Source organism: Hoplias malabaricus, chromosome 14, assembly GCF_029633855.1.
Source record: "Hoplias malabaricus isolate fHopMal1 chromosome 14, fHopMal1.hap1, whole genome shotgun sequence".
NCBI lineage: Eukaryota > Metazoa > Chordata > Actinopteri > Characiformes > Erythrinidae > Hoplias > Hoplias malabaricus.
The window spans coordinates 32,593,221-32,610,829 of NC_089813.1; the positions used below are offsets into that span (position 1 = coordinate 32,593,221).

A 17,609-nucleotide genomic window follows, 5' to 3' on the forward strand; every position below is an offset into this window, starting at 1 on the left:
CTCTGAACTCTGCAGCATTTCTGTGTTAGACTCAGGTTGTATTTCTTGATGCAGAGAATGACTTATAAGTGAAACCTATATTCTGCTGTATTTGGTAACCCTATATGTATTGCATCAGCATGACTGTTTCTTATCCTGTGCCATCAGAGGAAAAGCCCTACACAGACTCAGATTGTTCTCAGTTACCTGAATTTTCCACTGTATTATGTATAAAAAAGGTGAAAGATCTAAATTCTTTGCAATTTTGCATTGAGAAATGTTGGTGAGCCAAAATCTGACTTTGATGCAAAGGCTAAGCTTTTACTGGATGCTGATTCTTTTTGTTTAAATAATGAATTATTTCAATATGTAACTTGAACAATCTACAAACTTTTCATTCTAATTTTGCCCATCCACTTATAAAATGTTCCCATTTTACCTCAAAAGCGGGTATATCAGTATAAAACCTGCAAGATTCTTTTCATGAAAAGATGTAGATTTAAAAACAATATGTTCTCATTTTATCTAATGTTCTACAGCTTGCTTGTTATTGCTTTGTCTTGTTTTTGTAGTTCAGATAATGTCACCAGAATGCCTCTTTGGAAAGACTCTCACATTTGCACACTTTTGCCCAGCTCTGTTATCACAATACAAACTTTTCAGGTTGTTGTGTGTTTGTTTGTTTTTGTCTCTAAGATTAATGTCAAAACAAAAACATACTTGCTTTTTTCTCTAATGATACACTGGTAAACTAAAAGGAAAGGAGCTTTTTTGTAACATATGTGTTATGGTACATTACAGAACACTAAAAGATGGACATTGTGCTGATTTTTTTCTGGATTGGAGATTTGCGTAATAAGTATTCTAAATACAAAAGGCTAACTTCTGTTATTGTGTTTCCTATTGTTACGCTTTTTCAAAAATAATTGAAGGTAGGAAGACAGTGGGCTGGGCGTTGTGTGACTCTCTAAGGTGTCTGACAAAGGTTATTATTGTGATATTATCCAGAGTATAATTACAAGAAGTGCTTGGTTGTATATGACATTCTTTTTCAGTATTCATCACTTAAAATCTTAAAATAAAAAAACTTAAATAACTAGTACTTTGTCGCACCTTTTGATTGTATGACACCATTTAGGTGTCATACAGTACGCCACACACACACACACACACACACACATTTTGAATGTCAGTGGGTTTAGGGGCAAAGAACTGTTCTCTCTCCATTAGGCACAATTTAATTGAGTATTCAAACTTAAACAAGTCCGTTGCTAGGACAACACCCGTGACTCAACGGCTATTGGTGGACATCCACTAAACAGCTCTCTAACAGACTTCAACACTACAGTTGCACAAATAAAAGCAGAGCTGAGTAGAAGTAAAACTATCTTTAACTCATTATATAAACCAGCCTGATGAGGCCTCCAAATGAAAATGCTACTAATTCTCACTTTAATTATTCATGTTTAGACACCGTAATTATGGCCTAAACGGTGCAGCACACGGGGCGTAGAGAGCTGACAAAACAATGAAATTTAAAAGAATACGTGCATTTGACATTAATTTAATACAATTGTCTATGATTGCTATTTTGAGAATACGTTAAATGACCTATAAACACCAATTATAGATTTAGTTGAGTATGCTAACTTTCACTTTACATGGAGTTTGTCCTTGAGTTTTGAACCACGTTTACTTGGCCACACTGATATTTGTGTAAGTCTTCACAAATAAACGGACGTCTATGTAACGGCCCAACAATACACGAAAACAAACACAGGAGTGTGAGTGTGTGGCAGATGGCCACGCAGTGATGTCAGTTGTCAGCTGGCGTGTGTTTAGTGAGTCGCGGATTTGAGTTTGAAGCGTGTGAAAGCCGCCGTCTGCGCCACTCGGACTCTTTACACTCTCAGAAACAGCAGCACATTCATTTGATCCCTGTGTTTTACAGATTTAGCTGCATAATCGCGCTCAGTGTTTGGTCTCGAGCTCCGCGGTAAAGTTTAGTTTGTAAACTACCGTTAATCCCGCTGTGTGTCCCGGATGCGGAGCAGCCACCTCAGGTAAGTGTTCAGGTTCTGTTTTTATTAAGTCAAGCCCTTTGTGTGTGTGTTTTCCTGCAAGTTTAAGTTGGTATAAACGCTCAGAACAAAACAATGAGATTAACTCCACTGAACTAAACGGGGCAAGAGAGTTTGTTTTGTTGAGTTAGTGCTGTGCTCATGTAAAATAAGGCTAGTCTACATTAGAGCAGTGTTACATTATCTTTTAAACCCAGTTTAACCATGTTTGCATGATTCTTCTTAAGTGGAAATAAGGTGTTTTGGATTTTTTACACTTCTTTTTTCAGCTTTTTTCTTAATTTAACATATAAAACCTACTGTTTCTTTCCTTTTTCTATTTTGTCGTCTCTATCTCATGTTAAATTGATCAACTAATTCTTCTCTATAATGATTTGTTATCATTTTACCTAAAATGTCACAGGGGTGCTCAAATTTGCATGTAGCTATTACTTACAACAATATAACTAACAACACATAACCTCCATAAACTTAGTATTTTTTCATGAGTCCCATTTAGTTCCAAGTTTTGTGTAAAGTTTTTGTTTAAATCCCATTTTTTGGAAAGTCCTCTGAAAATCTGTGACTTTGAACTAGGGCAAACAATACACAGCCATATTTGAATACATTGCCAGTTCCCTTGTTTTAAATCAGATTATAGGAGGCTGTGCTCTACAGTGAAATAGGCAACAACTTTGCATAGTTTGTGCTTTTTATGAAGAAGTGGAGTTGCACTAGTTAAAGAAACTGGAGCAGGTTTTAACGTTGTGGGAGAGAGTGTTGCTGTCTGTCTGTAATCCTCCAGCAGCTGTGTGTTTGTGTGTGAGTGAGAGAGAGAGAGCTGAAGGGTCAGGGTTCCTCTCTCAGCCCTTACTAATACTGCAGCTAAGTCCATTTACTTGGCGCACGTGGAGTTGCCTGGAAAGCCTATTAATGTGGAGGTAAAGTCTTCCTGCAGCCGGCTGGACAGCTGTGTGAACAGACAACTCAACATGGAAATGTCACTTTAAATCACAGAGCCAGTTAATTCATGAGTGGATGGTAAGTTCAGTTTAGTGGAATTATCCACACTAGTAAAGAGCCTAATAACAGAGAAGCAAACAGGCTTTATAAATATATTTTTTCAAACCAAATTTGTTTCACAATATATTGTTTTATCTCCAGTTTAGATGGAGATTTATTCATAACCTCTTTATGAATAGTTTCATTCAGCACTATAAAGTTTCTTCAGGTGAAGTACTTTATTGTTGTTAGGTTTGCTCTCTATGCAAGCATCTGGATTTAAAATAAAACAATAGACTATCGGCTTCAAAAGTGTATACGCCCATATCCAGTGACCCATATGGGAATTTGGGTCTTTTTATTTATAGTCCTACTTTTTGCACGGTCGAACTATAATGAAACAATTTGTCGCTCAGTTATAGCTATGTTAATACAAGAGTGCAAACAAAAGGGCTAATCATTTATCCTAAATGTGGTATTTATAAATGTGGAATGCACTGCTCTCTCATGAATGTGATCTCTCCCAGAGGGATGGAAAGAAGAAAATGTGGACAAAAAAAAAAAGACCTACTGGCTTCCTAAATGGGTGCCAAATGGGGCAATGTCATAGGAGAATTACTTTGGATTCCCTAAAGAGCCTTGAGTCATTTTTAGTGTTAGGAAACGTTTAAATGTTTATAGAAATCCTTCACAGTATCAAGGTTTTTCCTGAAATTGTACATCCGAGCCAAGAATCCTTTTTGAAACGATATCTAATGAGCATCAGTGATGTACCATCAGTGTTTGAGATACATGGCAGCAATGTGCTTTAGACATATTTTTGTAGGAAAGCTTGTGAACTACCATATCATATTTATAAAGGGTGGAGATTCCTTTACCACTTGAAAAGTTTCTTTTTAAATTTGTTCTTGACACTTAAATTTTGTTTACGAAATAAAAGAATGGAATGGTTCTTTAGGGTACCAGCCATAGTGTTCACCTTGGTTCCATTTGGTACAGTAACTTTTAGAACATAGCACAGAAGGAGACTTTAGAATGAAGTCTGAAGTGTACATAAATATCTTGATCGCATGCAGCTGATACAGAGGGCAGTGCCCTTAAACACCTGCCAACAACTGAACATAGACTTCAGACAATCAACAACAAAGAAATAAACATGACTTTAAACTTAATTCATGTTAATTTGTTCCGTTTCTTTTTGTTTGTGAAAATGGTGGAGCAATGTATAAAATTTATTATGATTTTAACATGGTTCACTCCAAATGGAATTAAATTAATTTAGCCACGGTTTAGCTAAGTCTTAACATATTGCACATCTTCAAAATTGCGGTTTTATATTGACACTAAATGGGGTCAAAACAAAATGAGTGAAATATTCATACCTGCTCCCAAACTGTGTTCTTCCAAATTGTTTTTAATGTGTGATACATTTCTGAGGTTTTATTTCACATAAATATTGACCATGTTAATTGTTTAGTTTGATAGATAATGAAATGGATCTCATGGTGTATGAGGCATATTATATTTTCAGAAAGTGTTAAAAATGTACGTTTGTCTTTGTGAAGTTTAAGGAATTATTGTTAGGGGTAAGGAAAGATTTAACCAGTATTGCAATCCTGACACCATGGGATTACAGTGACTCATGTCTGATATATTTTACTGCCTTAAATCCAAAGTTCTCATGTGAAATGTTCTGTTTATATTGATTTTCCTGCTGAACCGGAACAAGTGAAGCTGACTGTGGTTAGTTGAGGATTGTGGCCTCAGGAGATGACTGTTGTCATCATGCTGCCAATAGTGCAATTCACTTAGAAGCTATAGTGCTTTGTGCTCATTACAAGTCCCTTTATACAAGTTCTTTCTAGTAAATCAAACACTTTAAAGCCTCAATTTCTACTGGGGTTAATCACTAATGAGCTTTAAAGTATGTATTTTAGGAACACTGGCAATATACTGTAGACAGGGAAAAACCGGAATAGTGTTATCTTGGTAAAGTGGATTTCGAAATGCGTGATGAATACTGTTGTGTCATGATATTATTGGATTGTTTGCCTCTTTATATAGTCTGTCATAACATACATCTTACAGTACTTAAACATAACATAGGCACCAGGGAATGGAACCTTTGTCTACAATTGAAATGCAAAAATGTTACCTTGTATAAACTACCTTATAATATGAGAGTAGTTACATTTCTTCCTTGTTTACCTGTACTGTATATTTTATTGTTATATATTTTACTACTATGAATCAGGAATACCTTACTGAAATCAGATCAGTATTCAATGTCAGTGGATACTTCCAATTCAGATACTGAATGTGTGTATACTTTCCTCTGTACCTAATGCTGAAAAACACATTTGGATCCAACTTTCACCAAGCTGGAGTGTAAATTTTGGCTTATTACACATCCTGGGACTTATTATTCCATAAATACATGGGAAACAATGCATACTGAGTTATTTTTAAGGTATAACAATGAAACCGTAGGAACTTCCAACCATTTAAGGGTAAAGGTCTTGAGATGAACCCAAAATAACTTTGTTCAGCTCTTGAGCCCAAAGTTGAGACTAAACCTACAAATGTGAATGTGTAGTTAAAAATTTAATGTCTTCCTCAAACAACAGGTTTATCCTTCAGTGCACCATTTGTCAAAATCTTAGCTATGAGTTTCATAGTAGGAACTGAATAATTTGTAGTGGTTATATTAATTAGACATAACTTCAGTAAGCGATTAAAAAGCCTAGTGTCTGAGGAGTTAACACCTTGGTAGTTTAAATATTGCATGGTAAGTTTTGGCAGTGAGCTTGTAGTTAAATCACCAAAACTCAGTTTTTAAGGGGAGATCCTAGAGCACATGTATTAATTGGCTTTATGGCTTTTTATTAGATGATCTAATGTGGTGATATAGATCTTTACCAAGGAATCTTATTAGAAACCAAGCCTGACATTTATCAAATATGGATCATGTAGCAAAGCTAAGACTCCGTTAGTCATTACTGGACAATATGTTTTTCCAAATGAAAACTAAAATGTGGTTGAATGTTCACTGCTTTACTGTAGTTGCTCTTTGGGGAATGTGTGAGGGCTTGGATGGGAGAGATGCATCTGCATGCACACACACACACACTTAACTGGCCTCCACTGCTTTTGTGGCACTTCATCCCCAAACAAACCATTCCTCAGAGGAGTAGCCATGGCAGGGAATGCCTTGACAACTGTGGGAAACATTTATAATATGCAGACTGTTTTATAAGGGAAAAATGTGCTTATCATTATTTTCAATAAAACCTCATACCTACAATATATACTTCATTAGAGAAGGAAAACATTTCTTACCATGTATTGGAAGTAAATGTAAGGTTTTAACTTTGGACCAATTATATTGGTTAGTTCATTGTAAAAATTTAAATCAACACGTAAGGTAACTAGGGTTTACAAATTAAGAAAAAAAGGAGATTGTAGCAAGGCAGTTGAATTATGTTACTACACAAAACAAATGGTGTTTTGAGCACTTTACGTGACTTCTCAGCTTGGGGTGGGTGTGTAAGCTTTTAAGGATAAAGATGGATAACATGCATGTTTTACTGCACCATTGTGAATATGTGAAATCAGCACATAGATGTAGCAGATTAGCAGCATGTTAACTATTCAGGAAATTATTTTAAGAATCTATTTTAATCCTACCACCAAAATAGAGTTCCTGCCAGTAAAAGAATGTCCAAAATACTCAAGAGGGGCTGGGCTTCTGACTCAACATTTCTTGGACATCAGTACATCAAGTCTTGATTACAGATACAAGACGGCTGTCCTCTGAGGGTGTGAGGAATGTAACTGTAATGTTCCCAGTCAGCTATTAATGAATATCTTGTGGATGCCTCTAGAACAATTGCAGGTTTATAAGAAGAAAAATGCCATTATATTACAGATAAAATGTGGTTGGACGAGTAGTTCTCCATCACTAAAGTCACTCCAGCTCATGGAGTTGTAGATGGAACTCCGTCACCCCAGAGGAAAAACCCCAAAGCACAATTCTTGCTGCTGTGTACCGTTTCTAGCCCACACTTGCCATTGAGCTGGGTGAAATTAAACTCATCTGCACCTGTTCCAGAGCACCCCATTCCATTTTTGTTTACCTTTCCCTGTACGGCGTAAACAAGCTGTAGAAATTATAAAGGCTACTGTGGATATACCACTTTTATAATGGAATCACAAGAAGAAAACTTGTTTGGAAGGCTGCCAACAGGCTTACACCAATGTTATGTCTGGCAATTACTGGTTATGCACAATATGTCAAAACAATCTCCCACATTCTTCAGGTTTCTGGGCTGTTGGGCAGGGTGGCAAGCCTTTTCTTACCAAGACAAACCTCCAGGCCTGACTACTTTTGCAAAAACCTACATCAAGTGTGCCAGATGCATGTAGGGAAATGTGTTATGGTCTGATGAGAGCAAGGTTAGACATTGTGACCATAATTCCAAAAGATATGTGCAAAAACAACACTGGAAATCACCATAAGAACACCACATTCATAGTGGTGGAAATATGCTTTGGGACTGTTTTTCTTCAGCTGAGACTAGGGATCAAGCCAATATCAGTCGGTTTTGGCACAACAGAGGCCTCTGCTCAAAAGCCAAGCTGAAGATGAGCATTTTTGGAATGGCCCAATCAAAGCCCAGACCTGAATCCAATTAAAATTATGTGAGACATGATGAAGGCTGATCACAGGAAATGCCCTCATTATGTGATAGATTTGGAGTGCTTTTGCAAGGATGAGTGGGCAAAGACTGCCATGTCTGGATGTGCCATGCTGATAGAGTCTAATCTCAATAGACTGAATGCTTGTGTTGCACTCACTGTGTACATTTACTAAAATTGTGATAAATGTAAATTTTAAAATTAAAATAGCAATTAAAAATAACTGTTCCAGACAAGAATAAAAGCAATGTGATGTACTAGACTGGAGCTGTTTGCCTATTACAGACTCTCAATGTGAAGCAGATTGCCATATGTGCAGAACAATGAGTGTAGACAAAATACATGGCATTCAAACAGAGCTCACTTCCTCAGCCTGCATCCTGTGTTTGAGGGGAAGACAAGGTACTGAGGAGTGCTGAGAGAGTGAGAGGGGTGCATGTGAGTGAATTCTGTTTCCCCCAGTCTTGCCAGAAGGGAAATTTTGGAGAAAGGGGAAGCGTTGCAGGTGTTTCCAGTGTAGTTTGCATATTTCTTTTTTGTGGTACATCACATTTCATGGTCTTACCATAAGAAAGATTTAAAGGGCCCATATCTTTTTTTCCCCAGTAGCAGAGATTAGAGAACGTTTCAGAGCCATGAAAAAATAAATATTTTCACAACACAGTAACAAGTACAAATGACTTGACTGAACAGCTTTTTACACTCATGAGGACTGTGAAATGCACTTTAAGGACTGCTGTTGACCTGTGTTAGCGTGCTTGTTTGTGTTTGCTTGAATGAAGTGAGTGTTTTTGGCATGCCTTAAGCTGGGGTTACACTACACGACTTTTAGCCTGATTCTAAATATGTTTTCCTCGAAATCGTGTTTCAGACCATTTTCAGCACATCGGTCGTTTGATTTTTTTTTTTCAACCTGATTTTGGACGTAGTCGCGTAGTGTAAACTCTCCACCAACTCGAAGCTGAACTCGAAACTCTCCACCAACCCTTCAGCGACCAATGAGAACAGAGCACAGAAATTAAATACAGGCGCATGCCGTGGAGCGCTACAGTTGAGGACGGATTAAACAGTAAAACTATGAAAAACTACAATATATTAAATAGTGCTAAATGCACATGTCCCCAAATAACGAGTATTACATGTAAGAGAACACAGTGAGCCACAAAACTCGCTGTTACAGCCTTTATTCCAATTGTATTGTAATTTTTCATTTCACCTTAAATGACGCAACAGTGACGCGTGCTACCGCTAGTGCAGTTTCTGAACCATTTATGATGGAACGTAGCCGCAACAATGTGCTATTCTGCCTATCTCCAGACACCGCTGCAGTGAATAGAGACCGAGTTTTCATGTCCACAACCCATTTTACTTGTTTTTTGTGAATCTGTACAAACAGCAGTGCAAACAATAACCGTAGAGACTTGTACGTCCGCATTTATCCGTGTCTCCTAGGAAACGCGAGTTGTGTGTTTGGTTGAGGGTCGTGTATTGTGTTAAAATCGACAAAAACAGTAGTGTAGTGTGAAATACCCAGTCTATTTACAATCTGCTACTACTTAAAGGCTAAGCACCAGCTATATAAAAGTGTCAAACAAATAAATACAGTGGAATTTGAGTTCCTAACTTGTGTTTATTGATAGTCAGAAAACATGTTATTTCTTACTAATTCAAGGAATAAGGTTTAAAAGACCGTTGGTTCCTCCACACCGCGACCCTGAAATTGAGAAGCGGAAAAGAAAATGATGACGATGATGATGGTTCCTCCCCGTGTTTTACCGCGACGTTGTTCAGCTTTTGTCCACCAGTGACGTCACGATTGCGTTCAAGAATTTCCGTATTGAGCTCGGGTTTTTCCGTCAATTTAATAAAATTGCCAGTTTTAAAGCAAATTAAGCTGCTATTTTCATTTTAATTCATACTTATATATGTCAGTAACTAAAATAATGTGAAATATTCATAGAGGTCCATTAAGTGGTGCTTAGCCTTTAAATTCGAGCTGCATCTAATGGAGTGAATGCGCGTCAGTATCTTCTTCATGGGATGTGTCCCGAAAAGTGTACTGTGTACTACGTGTACGGAATAGTGAGTAAGGGGACATTTCCAACGCATCTATGGTATCGGTGCTCTCTGTAGTCGATACCGATACTCTGTTTGAATGCCAGTATCGGTGGTATCGGTGCAACACAAATGCAACACATAGCAATGTCATAACTTATCAGGATTGGGCATGTTGCAGCACTTCATTTCTTTTCACTAAGTTGGACAAATATAAGTGGTGCTAAACAGCCACAGGCAGAATAGATTTATAGATCCATATGTGTTGATGTTGTGACATCAGAGCAGTTAATAGAAACTAGACTTTTGCAGCTTATTTTCACTGTAAACGTGAACTTTGGCACTGTTTACATGTTACATCATTCATTCATGAAAGGGGGCTTTAATCCACATGCTGGAAAAATGACAACTCTAAAGAACAGCTGAAGTGGATAAAATGGGGAAAAAGTGTGAAGCGCTAAATGTCAGCACTGTTACATATTATATCAGTAATTCATTAAATGGGTCAAATGAGTGATAGAAAATCACAGCTGGAAGTAAAACACATTGGGGAAGATTCTGTTTAATGCAATGTCCTGTCCACGATTCTCTGTAATATCTAATTATATAATATTGGAAAATACAAAACAACCATTCATAGAAAGCTTAGTGTTACTGGGCTTTAGTATTGAAACAGGAAATATTTCTGCTCTTAATCACCAGAGTGCTTCCTCTTTCCATTCATATTTGAGCATGACTGGAATAGTTTTTTTTAACCCTTCATGATAAAAAATATCTTCACAATATCTATGAATAATGTGATGGATTTACATAATAAAGGAACAGTGTAATTGTTTCACCACCAAAATTAGCTCCATATTAATAATAATGTCTTCGCTCTGAAGAAGAATCATTTAAAAATGACAGCTCCTTAAGAAGTGAAAAAATATTTGTTAAATAACTTTCTTATTTGCTGTTTTAGGTGCTTTGGCCCTCCAGTTTTGTTTCTGACCCTAGAAGCAGTGGCACAATATTCCACAGTAGTGAAGTGGACTGTGATGGACTGAAACAGAGCACTGCTATCCAGTCAACCAGAGTTTGTCTGATTTTATCTTCAAACTATGTACAAGGATGGCCTTTAGTTTCCAGTCAGAGATTAACTCTGTTTAAGACTGAACTCCTGAAGCAGAATGGCAGATCCATCTATGCTCATAACGGAGGGAGTGAGACCCACCCTGCCCACGGCAGACAGCTGTGTGCTGGAGGTCAGGAAGAAGTATGAGGTCATTCCTACAGTAGCCTGCTTCATGTTCTTCATGCTGGGGGCTGTCTACTGCTTCTTTGGTGAGTCTGGATGATCGTAATATTAACCTGAGAAATCTCAATGCGTAAACACACACACACCTGCATTGCTGAGTATGTAAAATCACACCTGAAATTAAATGCTTTTAATTTTTCGTCTCAAATGAGTTTATTAAGCATGATTTGGTTCCTGTATTATATTCCTCTTGAAAAATTTTGGGGGTTTTGGCCTCAAAACAATTAGGGAATTTTATTAAACCTGTTCATTTTTGGCCTAAAAATAAACACAATGTTTGTGAGTGTCCTATGCATAAACTCTGCAAGGATGTCTTCAGGTGGAGGTTCTATTAAAAAAAAACTGAGAAACCCAGTTGGACGCCATATTTTGTTTCCTTAAACAGCTCGTGCTGATTACCGCCTATTGTAGCCCTCGTCTTTTTTGTAAACTGTCTTTCCTGTTTTTTGGATCTCTGCTCAGAGGTTCTGCACAGGCAGTGAAGGAAGAGACAACAGAGGATAACAGTTTTTGTCATGTTCAACAAACGCCATTTTATAGATGCTCATAAAAGATAACCTATCTATATGGAGTTATATTTAAAATGAATAGTATACTGACGCCAAGAACACACTTGGAACATAACATTTATTTTTTCATCATATAGAACAGATTTTCTGATCATGGTCAGTAATGTGTTTTAGATCTATACAGTGCCAAAAACAGAGTAGACACAGAATTGATTGTATATACATATTTTATTTACGTTCAGCCTAGGTACTGTATGAAATTAATAGAATACCAGAGAAGATAATTTTGGAACCCTATTTACAGTTTCAAAAAAACTGAACTGAAACCATATTCGTAAACCAAACCTTGCAACCATGTTAGAGATTATCAACGCTAACATAGAGCTAGAGAAATGTTGCATTTCCATGGTCTCAAAAATACACCATTCGACTCATTTAAATTCACATTTCTTGCACTGAAACATGGTTATTGTGTATATTCCTTGATAAAGAACATTTTCAGCATTGGATTTGCTGAAAACTTTTAATATTCTTCTATCTTTGCAGGGTACCGCTGCTTTAAGATGGTGATGTTCTTGTCGGGCTTGGTGTTTGGGACTGGTGTTGGCTATCTGCTGTGTCTCCGGGAGCAGTTGCTGGACTCTCCACTGGACGCAGAAACCAGGGCGGGCATATCTCTGGGCATCGGACTGCTGGGTGGACTGGTGACTGTGTTGGTGCGCTGTGTGGGACTGTTTCTGACCGGCCTCCAGCTGGGGCTGTTGCTCTCTGTTTCTGCCCTGGTAGCAGCTGGACAATACTACCCCATCTTTAGCCCAGTGTGGGTTCCCGTGGGCTCAGTTTTTGGCACGAGCGTGTTTTTTGCAGTGCTGACACTGTGTTGGCAGAGAGCAATGACGATTGTTGCTACAGCGACTGTGGGTGCTGCCATGGTGACAGCATGCGTGGATTACTGTGTGGAGACACCTATGTTACTGTCGCGGGCGTACGTGGGTCTGAGGACTGACCAGCAGGGGACAATGTGTTGGTACAGCTGGGCCATGGTTGGCATGTGGCCTGCAGTAGCTGTTTTAGGAATTCTGGTGCAGCGCAAGCTCACAGCCAAAGGACTCTCACATTCTGAAGGTAAGAGCAACACCAGCCAATAATATATCGAGACCCATTTATGTATCATATTGTTTCTTAGTTCTGGTGCTTGATCAGCCCTACACTACACAATTTAGAGTTTCCCTGCTGTAGCACAGCCGTTTTAACCTTGAATCCCAGGAGTACTTCATCATTAATTTCCAAACTTCCTTCAAGGGTAGCATAAAATTAATGAAATATTCTGCTTTAAAGCTAATATTTGAATTATGTATTTCAGAAAGTGAGGAACAGCAGCGTGGGCCTAAATACTGATCTCAGGGAATAAAATCATGAATGGCTTGTTATGCCAGGCTTGATTTAGTAAAATGTGCATATCTGGGGAGGTTAATAAGTCGGATCAGGAAACCCCACTGTTCAGAGTTTAAAAGTGAGCTGCGCACAACTTGCCAATTAAACTACAATTATTTGGTTGCTGTGAAATCCCTTATGTAAACACAAGAAAATTTAATATTTTTCATTATATGACACACACACACACCTGTGGATCATCAGAGATCTCGCAGCAAACTCATCACTGTGTCTAAGCTTATGATTATTCAGATTTCTTACAGCACACATTTGCTGATTGCCCTGTTCATGGCTTGATTTTGATGTAGTGGGTGTATTCCTAAATGGAGCACATTAGATGCTAATCATTTGTGAAATTATGTGACATTTACTTAATGAGTGGCAAAATAACGTGCTGCCCTAGTTCAGATCCTGCAGGTTCCTGCAGAAAAGAGCCCATGCTTCTCCAGTACCTTTCTGTTGAAAGAATCAGGTATTTTCACGACTAGGGAAGTCAGACTCTGCAGTGTAGGGGCACTTTAAAACCAGGACTGGGAAACACTAGCTTAAACTAAAACCTCAACATATAAATTGCAGGAAAAAACAAAACAGCCCAGGAAGGGCAGTCTGTAATAGTGAAGTTACATTAGCTAGGTTTAGAAAAACAAGCTTATATATCCAAGTACATTAAGGCTGAGGAAGTCTCTGACCCCTGAGTTTTTCTTCTACCTCAACAAACACAAGAAACTATAGATATATGCTGTGTCACTATTCCCTTTATTACAAATTATACATTGCACTATATTAGGGAACTGAATTCAGGATGGTAGTGAACTATTTTGGACAATACTTTGTGGTGGTTGTACCAAACAACACACTGGATCACAGGTATCTTCTGTCCATTAATGTATTGCAAGAGTATTTTTGTGCACTGAACATTTTCCACTATGTTTAGGACTCTGTGACAAAACAGTGGAACACACAAATAGTGCACTATATAGTGAATAGGGCACAGTTTCAGAAACAGAGATGGTATTAAGTTACACATGGGGTAACACTGATCTCTGTTCTCTCTCAGTGGTTGTAAGTAGTAAACAGAAGCAAGTCCAGTTGATGAAGATCAGAGAGAAGGATGCTCGGAGGAGACCAGAGGGGACATACCGCCGCAGACCACCACCTTTAAAACGCTATGCAGGAGACGTCCTTGCCCCGGTAATCAATACATAAATAACACAGAATTAAACAATGACTGGAAAAAAAATCTTTTTATTTTAATATTCTTTTAAAACTATAGAAGATCAAATTGGACAAAAAGATTGACTCTCATAGTATGTCAGTGTTCTGTACAACAAAATCCCCATGAAATTTGTCATAATTTTAAACATTGGAATTAGTATTTAATTCAAAGAAAGTTAATTTAATCCACTATGATACAAAACAGATGCCATGAATAGTACTAAACTGCTTCCACCTGGTGGCTGAATCATAACATTGCATCCAGCTTCTTGAAATTTCAGTGGTTTAATACCAGGGTGGCAAACTGATGTGAGGTTGGGTCCACTTTGGCCAAAATCTCACATTAAAAGGGGCCACAAGGGGACACACTATCAATTTTCAATAATTAGTTGCTCAATCGATTATATACCAGTGATTCCGGGTGGGCGCTGGACCCTCCACGATCCTGAACAAAATTAAATGGATATAGAACATGAACAAATGAAATGTTCCCATCCTACACAATAACATATACAGATACATTCATTCATTAATTCACCGCTTATCCAGTTCATGGTCGCAGTGGGTCCAGAGCCTACCTGGAATCATTGGGCGCAAGGCGGGAATATACCCTGGAGGGGGCGCCAGTGCTTCACAGGGCAACACAGACACACATACATTCAAACCTACGGACACTTTTGAGTTGCCAATCCACACACACACATACACACACACACACACACACCCCTACGGACACTTTGAGTCGCCAATCCACCTACCTACACATGTTTTTGGACTGTGGGAGGAAACCGGAGCACCTGGAGGAAACCCACGCGGACACAGGGAGAACACACCAACAGACAGTCACCCAGAGTAGGAATCGAACCCACAACCTCCAGGCCCCAGGAGCTGTGTGACACTACCTGCTGCGCCACCGTGCTGCCCCTATATAGATACAATATATCCAAACGATTCATGACACCCCTCATATTTAGTAAATTTGTGATTGTATTGGAACAGCTGCATAATCAAAAACAAAAAAATAAATAAATAAATCATTTAATTTAGTGCCTGTGTAGATGGGTATGTGAGCTACACAACAGTGGAACTGCTTTCTCTGGACCTCCAACACCAAGTGTTAAGCCTTCTCAAAAGTATAAATGTGTTTTTGAGCAAAGAAGTACAATATCCTTGGTTTAAAATAGTGTTGGAGAAACAAGAAACACAAATATTATGTCAATCTGATTGTTTTTTAAATACCTTGAAATACAATATCCTGTAAGCTCAATGTTTTTTCGTTGCTTTTAGCAAAGAAATCAATACTAAAAAATCATAAATGAGTATGTTACAATTTAAAATGTTTGGAAAATGTTTCTTTTCTCTCATTACTGTCTCTATCAGAGCTACCTAGCGAGTCTGCGAGAGCGGCAGATGAGTACTGGGTCATCCATGAGCAGCTTGAGCACCATCCACCACACCATGATTGACTTTGATTACGAGACCGGATCCATGGTGCCTCTGACAGCTTCATCGTCTGCAGTTTTACGAGTGTGAACATACACACTCAAACACACAGGCCTCAGAGCTGGGGACCTTTTATTTTGAAACACTGTGAATTCTGGGGAAGATTCCCTAGGGATGATTCCTACTCGAGGAGGTAAAGAGACTGGGTTAAGTCTGTGAATTACACAGGCACAATGTGTAGACTACAGGCACAGGAGGAAAAAGTCTGTGGAATCTATAATATCAGTGCTAAAACAACACGGGATCTCCTCTGGACTTTATACAGAGACGAAAAGCACAAATACTAACTGTCCTTTTAAACCTCAAACACTAACCATCACTTAACAAGAGCATTTTAGCAGTAGATGATGATGTTTACTCATATTCAGTCTCAAAATGTTGACTAATTCTATAACCTAGAATCAAATATTCAGTTCCACACAATTTATCTCTGACGTCAGTTGTGAATAGAACCTTCTTTTGTTTACTTTCTCTAGGGAGGAGGTGGACTTTCCACTGCTGTATTCTGTGCCCTAGTGATTCATATGGATAAATTCATCCCTTTAGAATGATGCAACATGCAAATAAAACAAAGCAACTCATGTATCAATGTTCTTGAGTTTTACAACTTCTGGTGGGATCTGAATTACATGAATATTCATGAGGAAACCTACAGGATAAACTGTTATTACCTACCGTACACCAAGACAGAAAATAAGCATTATACTGACAAAGTATAAACACTATAGCATGACATAATCCTTTTTGTAATATTATCTATTATCTATAAGTGGCTAAAGTGTTGGCCACAGATTGGATCTGACTAGTAGCAAAAACACAGGTCAACACTGCATTTGTAACACTTTAAAAATGACCAGAGCACCACCTAAGGTTTTTAACATAGACATCTTAACAATATCCATAGTTTATAAAATGGAGGAACCTTAACTGGGTGTATATTTAGTGAATACACGTGTACGTACATAATAGCCATCTGGATTAGTTAAATAAATTCAAGATAATATGTATGCATCTAGACTGTATAGAATAATGGCCAAAGACCCATGTCGTTTTTGACAGTCTAGACGTGGCAGAATACAGAACTGTGCAAAATTCAGAGACCACCCTTTAGTTATTTCATTCCAGAACAGACTAAGTAGAATTCATTCATTTTCCAATATATATTTTAAAGGAGATTAGATAACTTGCAAAATAAGGGGGATGTCCCATGGAAACTATCTGAAGTTTCAATAACTGACGTGTTTAAATAAATATAAATAAGAAAAGGGAGAAAATGGGACTCCCAACAACCATGCAGATAGACCACCAGCACTGTCATCAGATACACAGCTTTAGTTTTCTGTGATAAAAAAAAAGATAAAGCTCCACTCTTGTTAAAGTTTTAAAATAAGGTGTTTCAGTCCATCCTTCCAATGTGAGATGGCAATTAAACACTAAAGGTCTGAAAGGATGTGGAGCTGTAACTCGGAAAATGGGAAAGAACATCCCTATAAAAAAAACACTACATAATTGCAGATAATATTCCCACTCTTTTTTATTTTGTATTAATTGTAAACTAAAACCATGCATCTTCTGTTGCTGTGCTTAATAACATTCATATCATTATGAATGATATTCTTTATGAATTATGAATGACCTATGTTGCATAATTATAGGTGTGTGATTTTTGTCCACGTTTTGGAAGATCACTTGTGTAATACTTTTGTTTTTAAGTCGCTGAAAAAATAATGAATGTTGGTCTCTGATTTTTGTACAGTTCTGTATATTTATACATTTGAAAATAATACATTTTCTAATCTAATATAAATTGTTCTGATACTGAATGTTTTTCTGACTAGTGTAATAAGCATTGCTGCT

General features: G+C 37.8%; 1 protein-coding gene across 2 annotated transcripts; it reads left to right on the forward strand.

Annotated features, from left to right (window-relative positions):
• Positions 1-1,820: 1,820 nt before the first annotated feature.
• LOC136666365 (transmembrane protein 198-like) lies at positions 1,821-17,594 on the forward strand. 2 transcript variants are annotated; one of them, XM_066644495.1, is made up of 5 exons: positions 1,821-2,042; positions 10,756-11,117; positions 12,147-12,725; positions 14,092-14,225; positions 15,630-17,594. In XM_066644495.1, exons 2-5 carry the CDS (start codon positions 10,964-10,966, stop codon positions 15,780-15,782), a joined length of 1,020 nt encoding a protein of 339 aa, XP_066500592.1. In that variant the 5' UTR covers positions 1,821-2,042; positions 10,756-10,963; the 3' UTR covers positions 15,783-17,594. The 2 variants fall into 2 exon arrangements, with proteins under 2 accessions (XP_066500592.1, XP_066500593.1); XM_066644496.1 differs by lacking the exon at positions 1,821-2,042 and adding an exon at positions 2,975-3,080.
• The last annotated feature ends 15 nt before the right edge of the window (positions 17,595-17,609 follow it).

Excerpts from the sequence above, each read along its gene's own strand:
- LOC136666365 (XM_066644495.1), top strand. The coding sequence starts at position 10,964 with ATGGCAGATCCATCTATGCTCATAACGGAGGGAGTGAGACCCACCCTG. Across the intron at positions 12,726-14,091 it reads AGGACTCTCACATTCTGAAG|TGGTTGTAAGTAGTAAACAG; the intron begins GTAAGAGCAACA and ends GTTCTCTCTCAG. Across the intron at positions 14,226-15,629 it reads CAGGAGACGTCCTTGCCCCG|AGCTACCTAGCGAGTCTGCG; the intron begins GTAATCAATACA and ends TGTCTCTATCAG.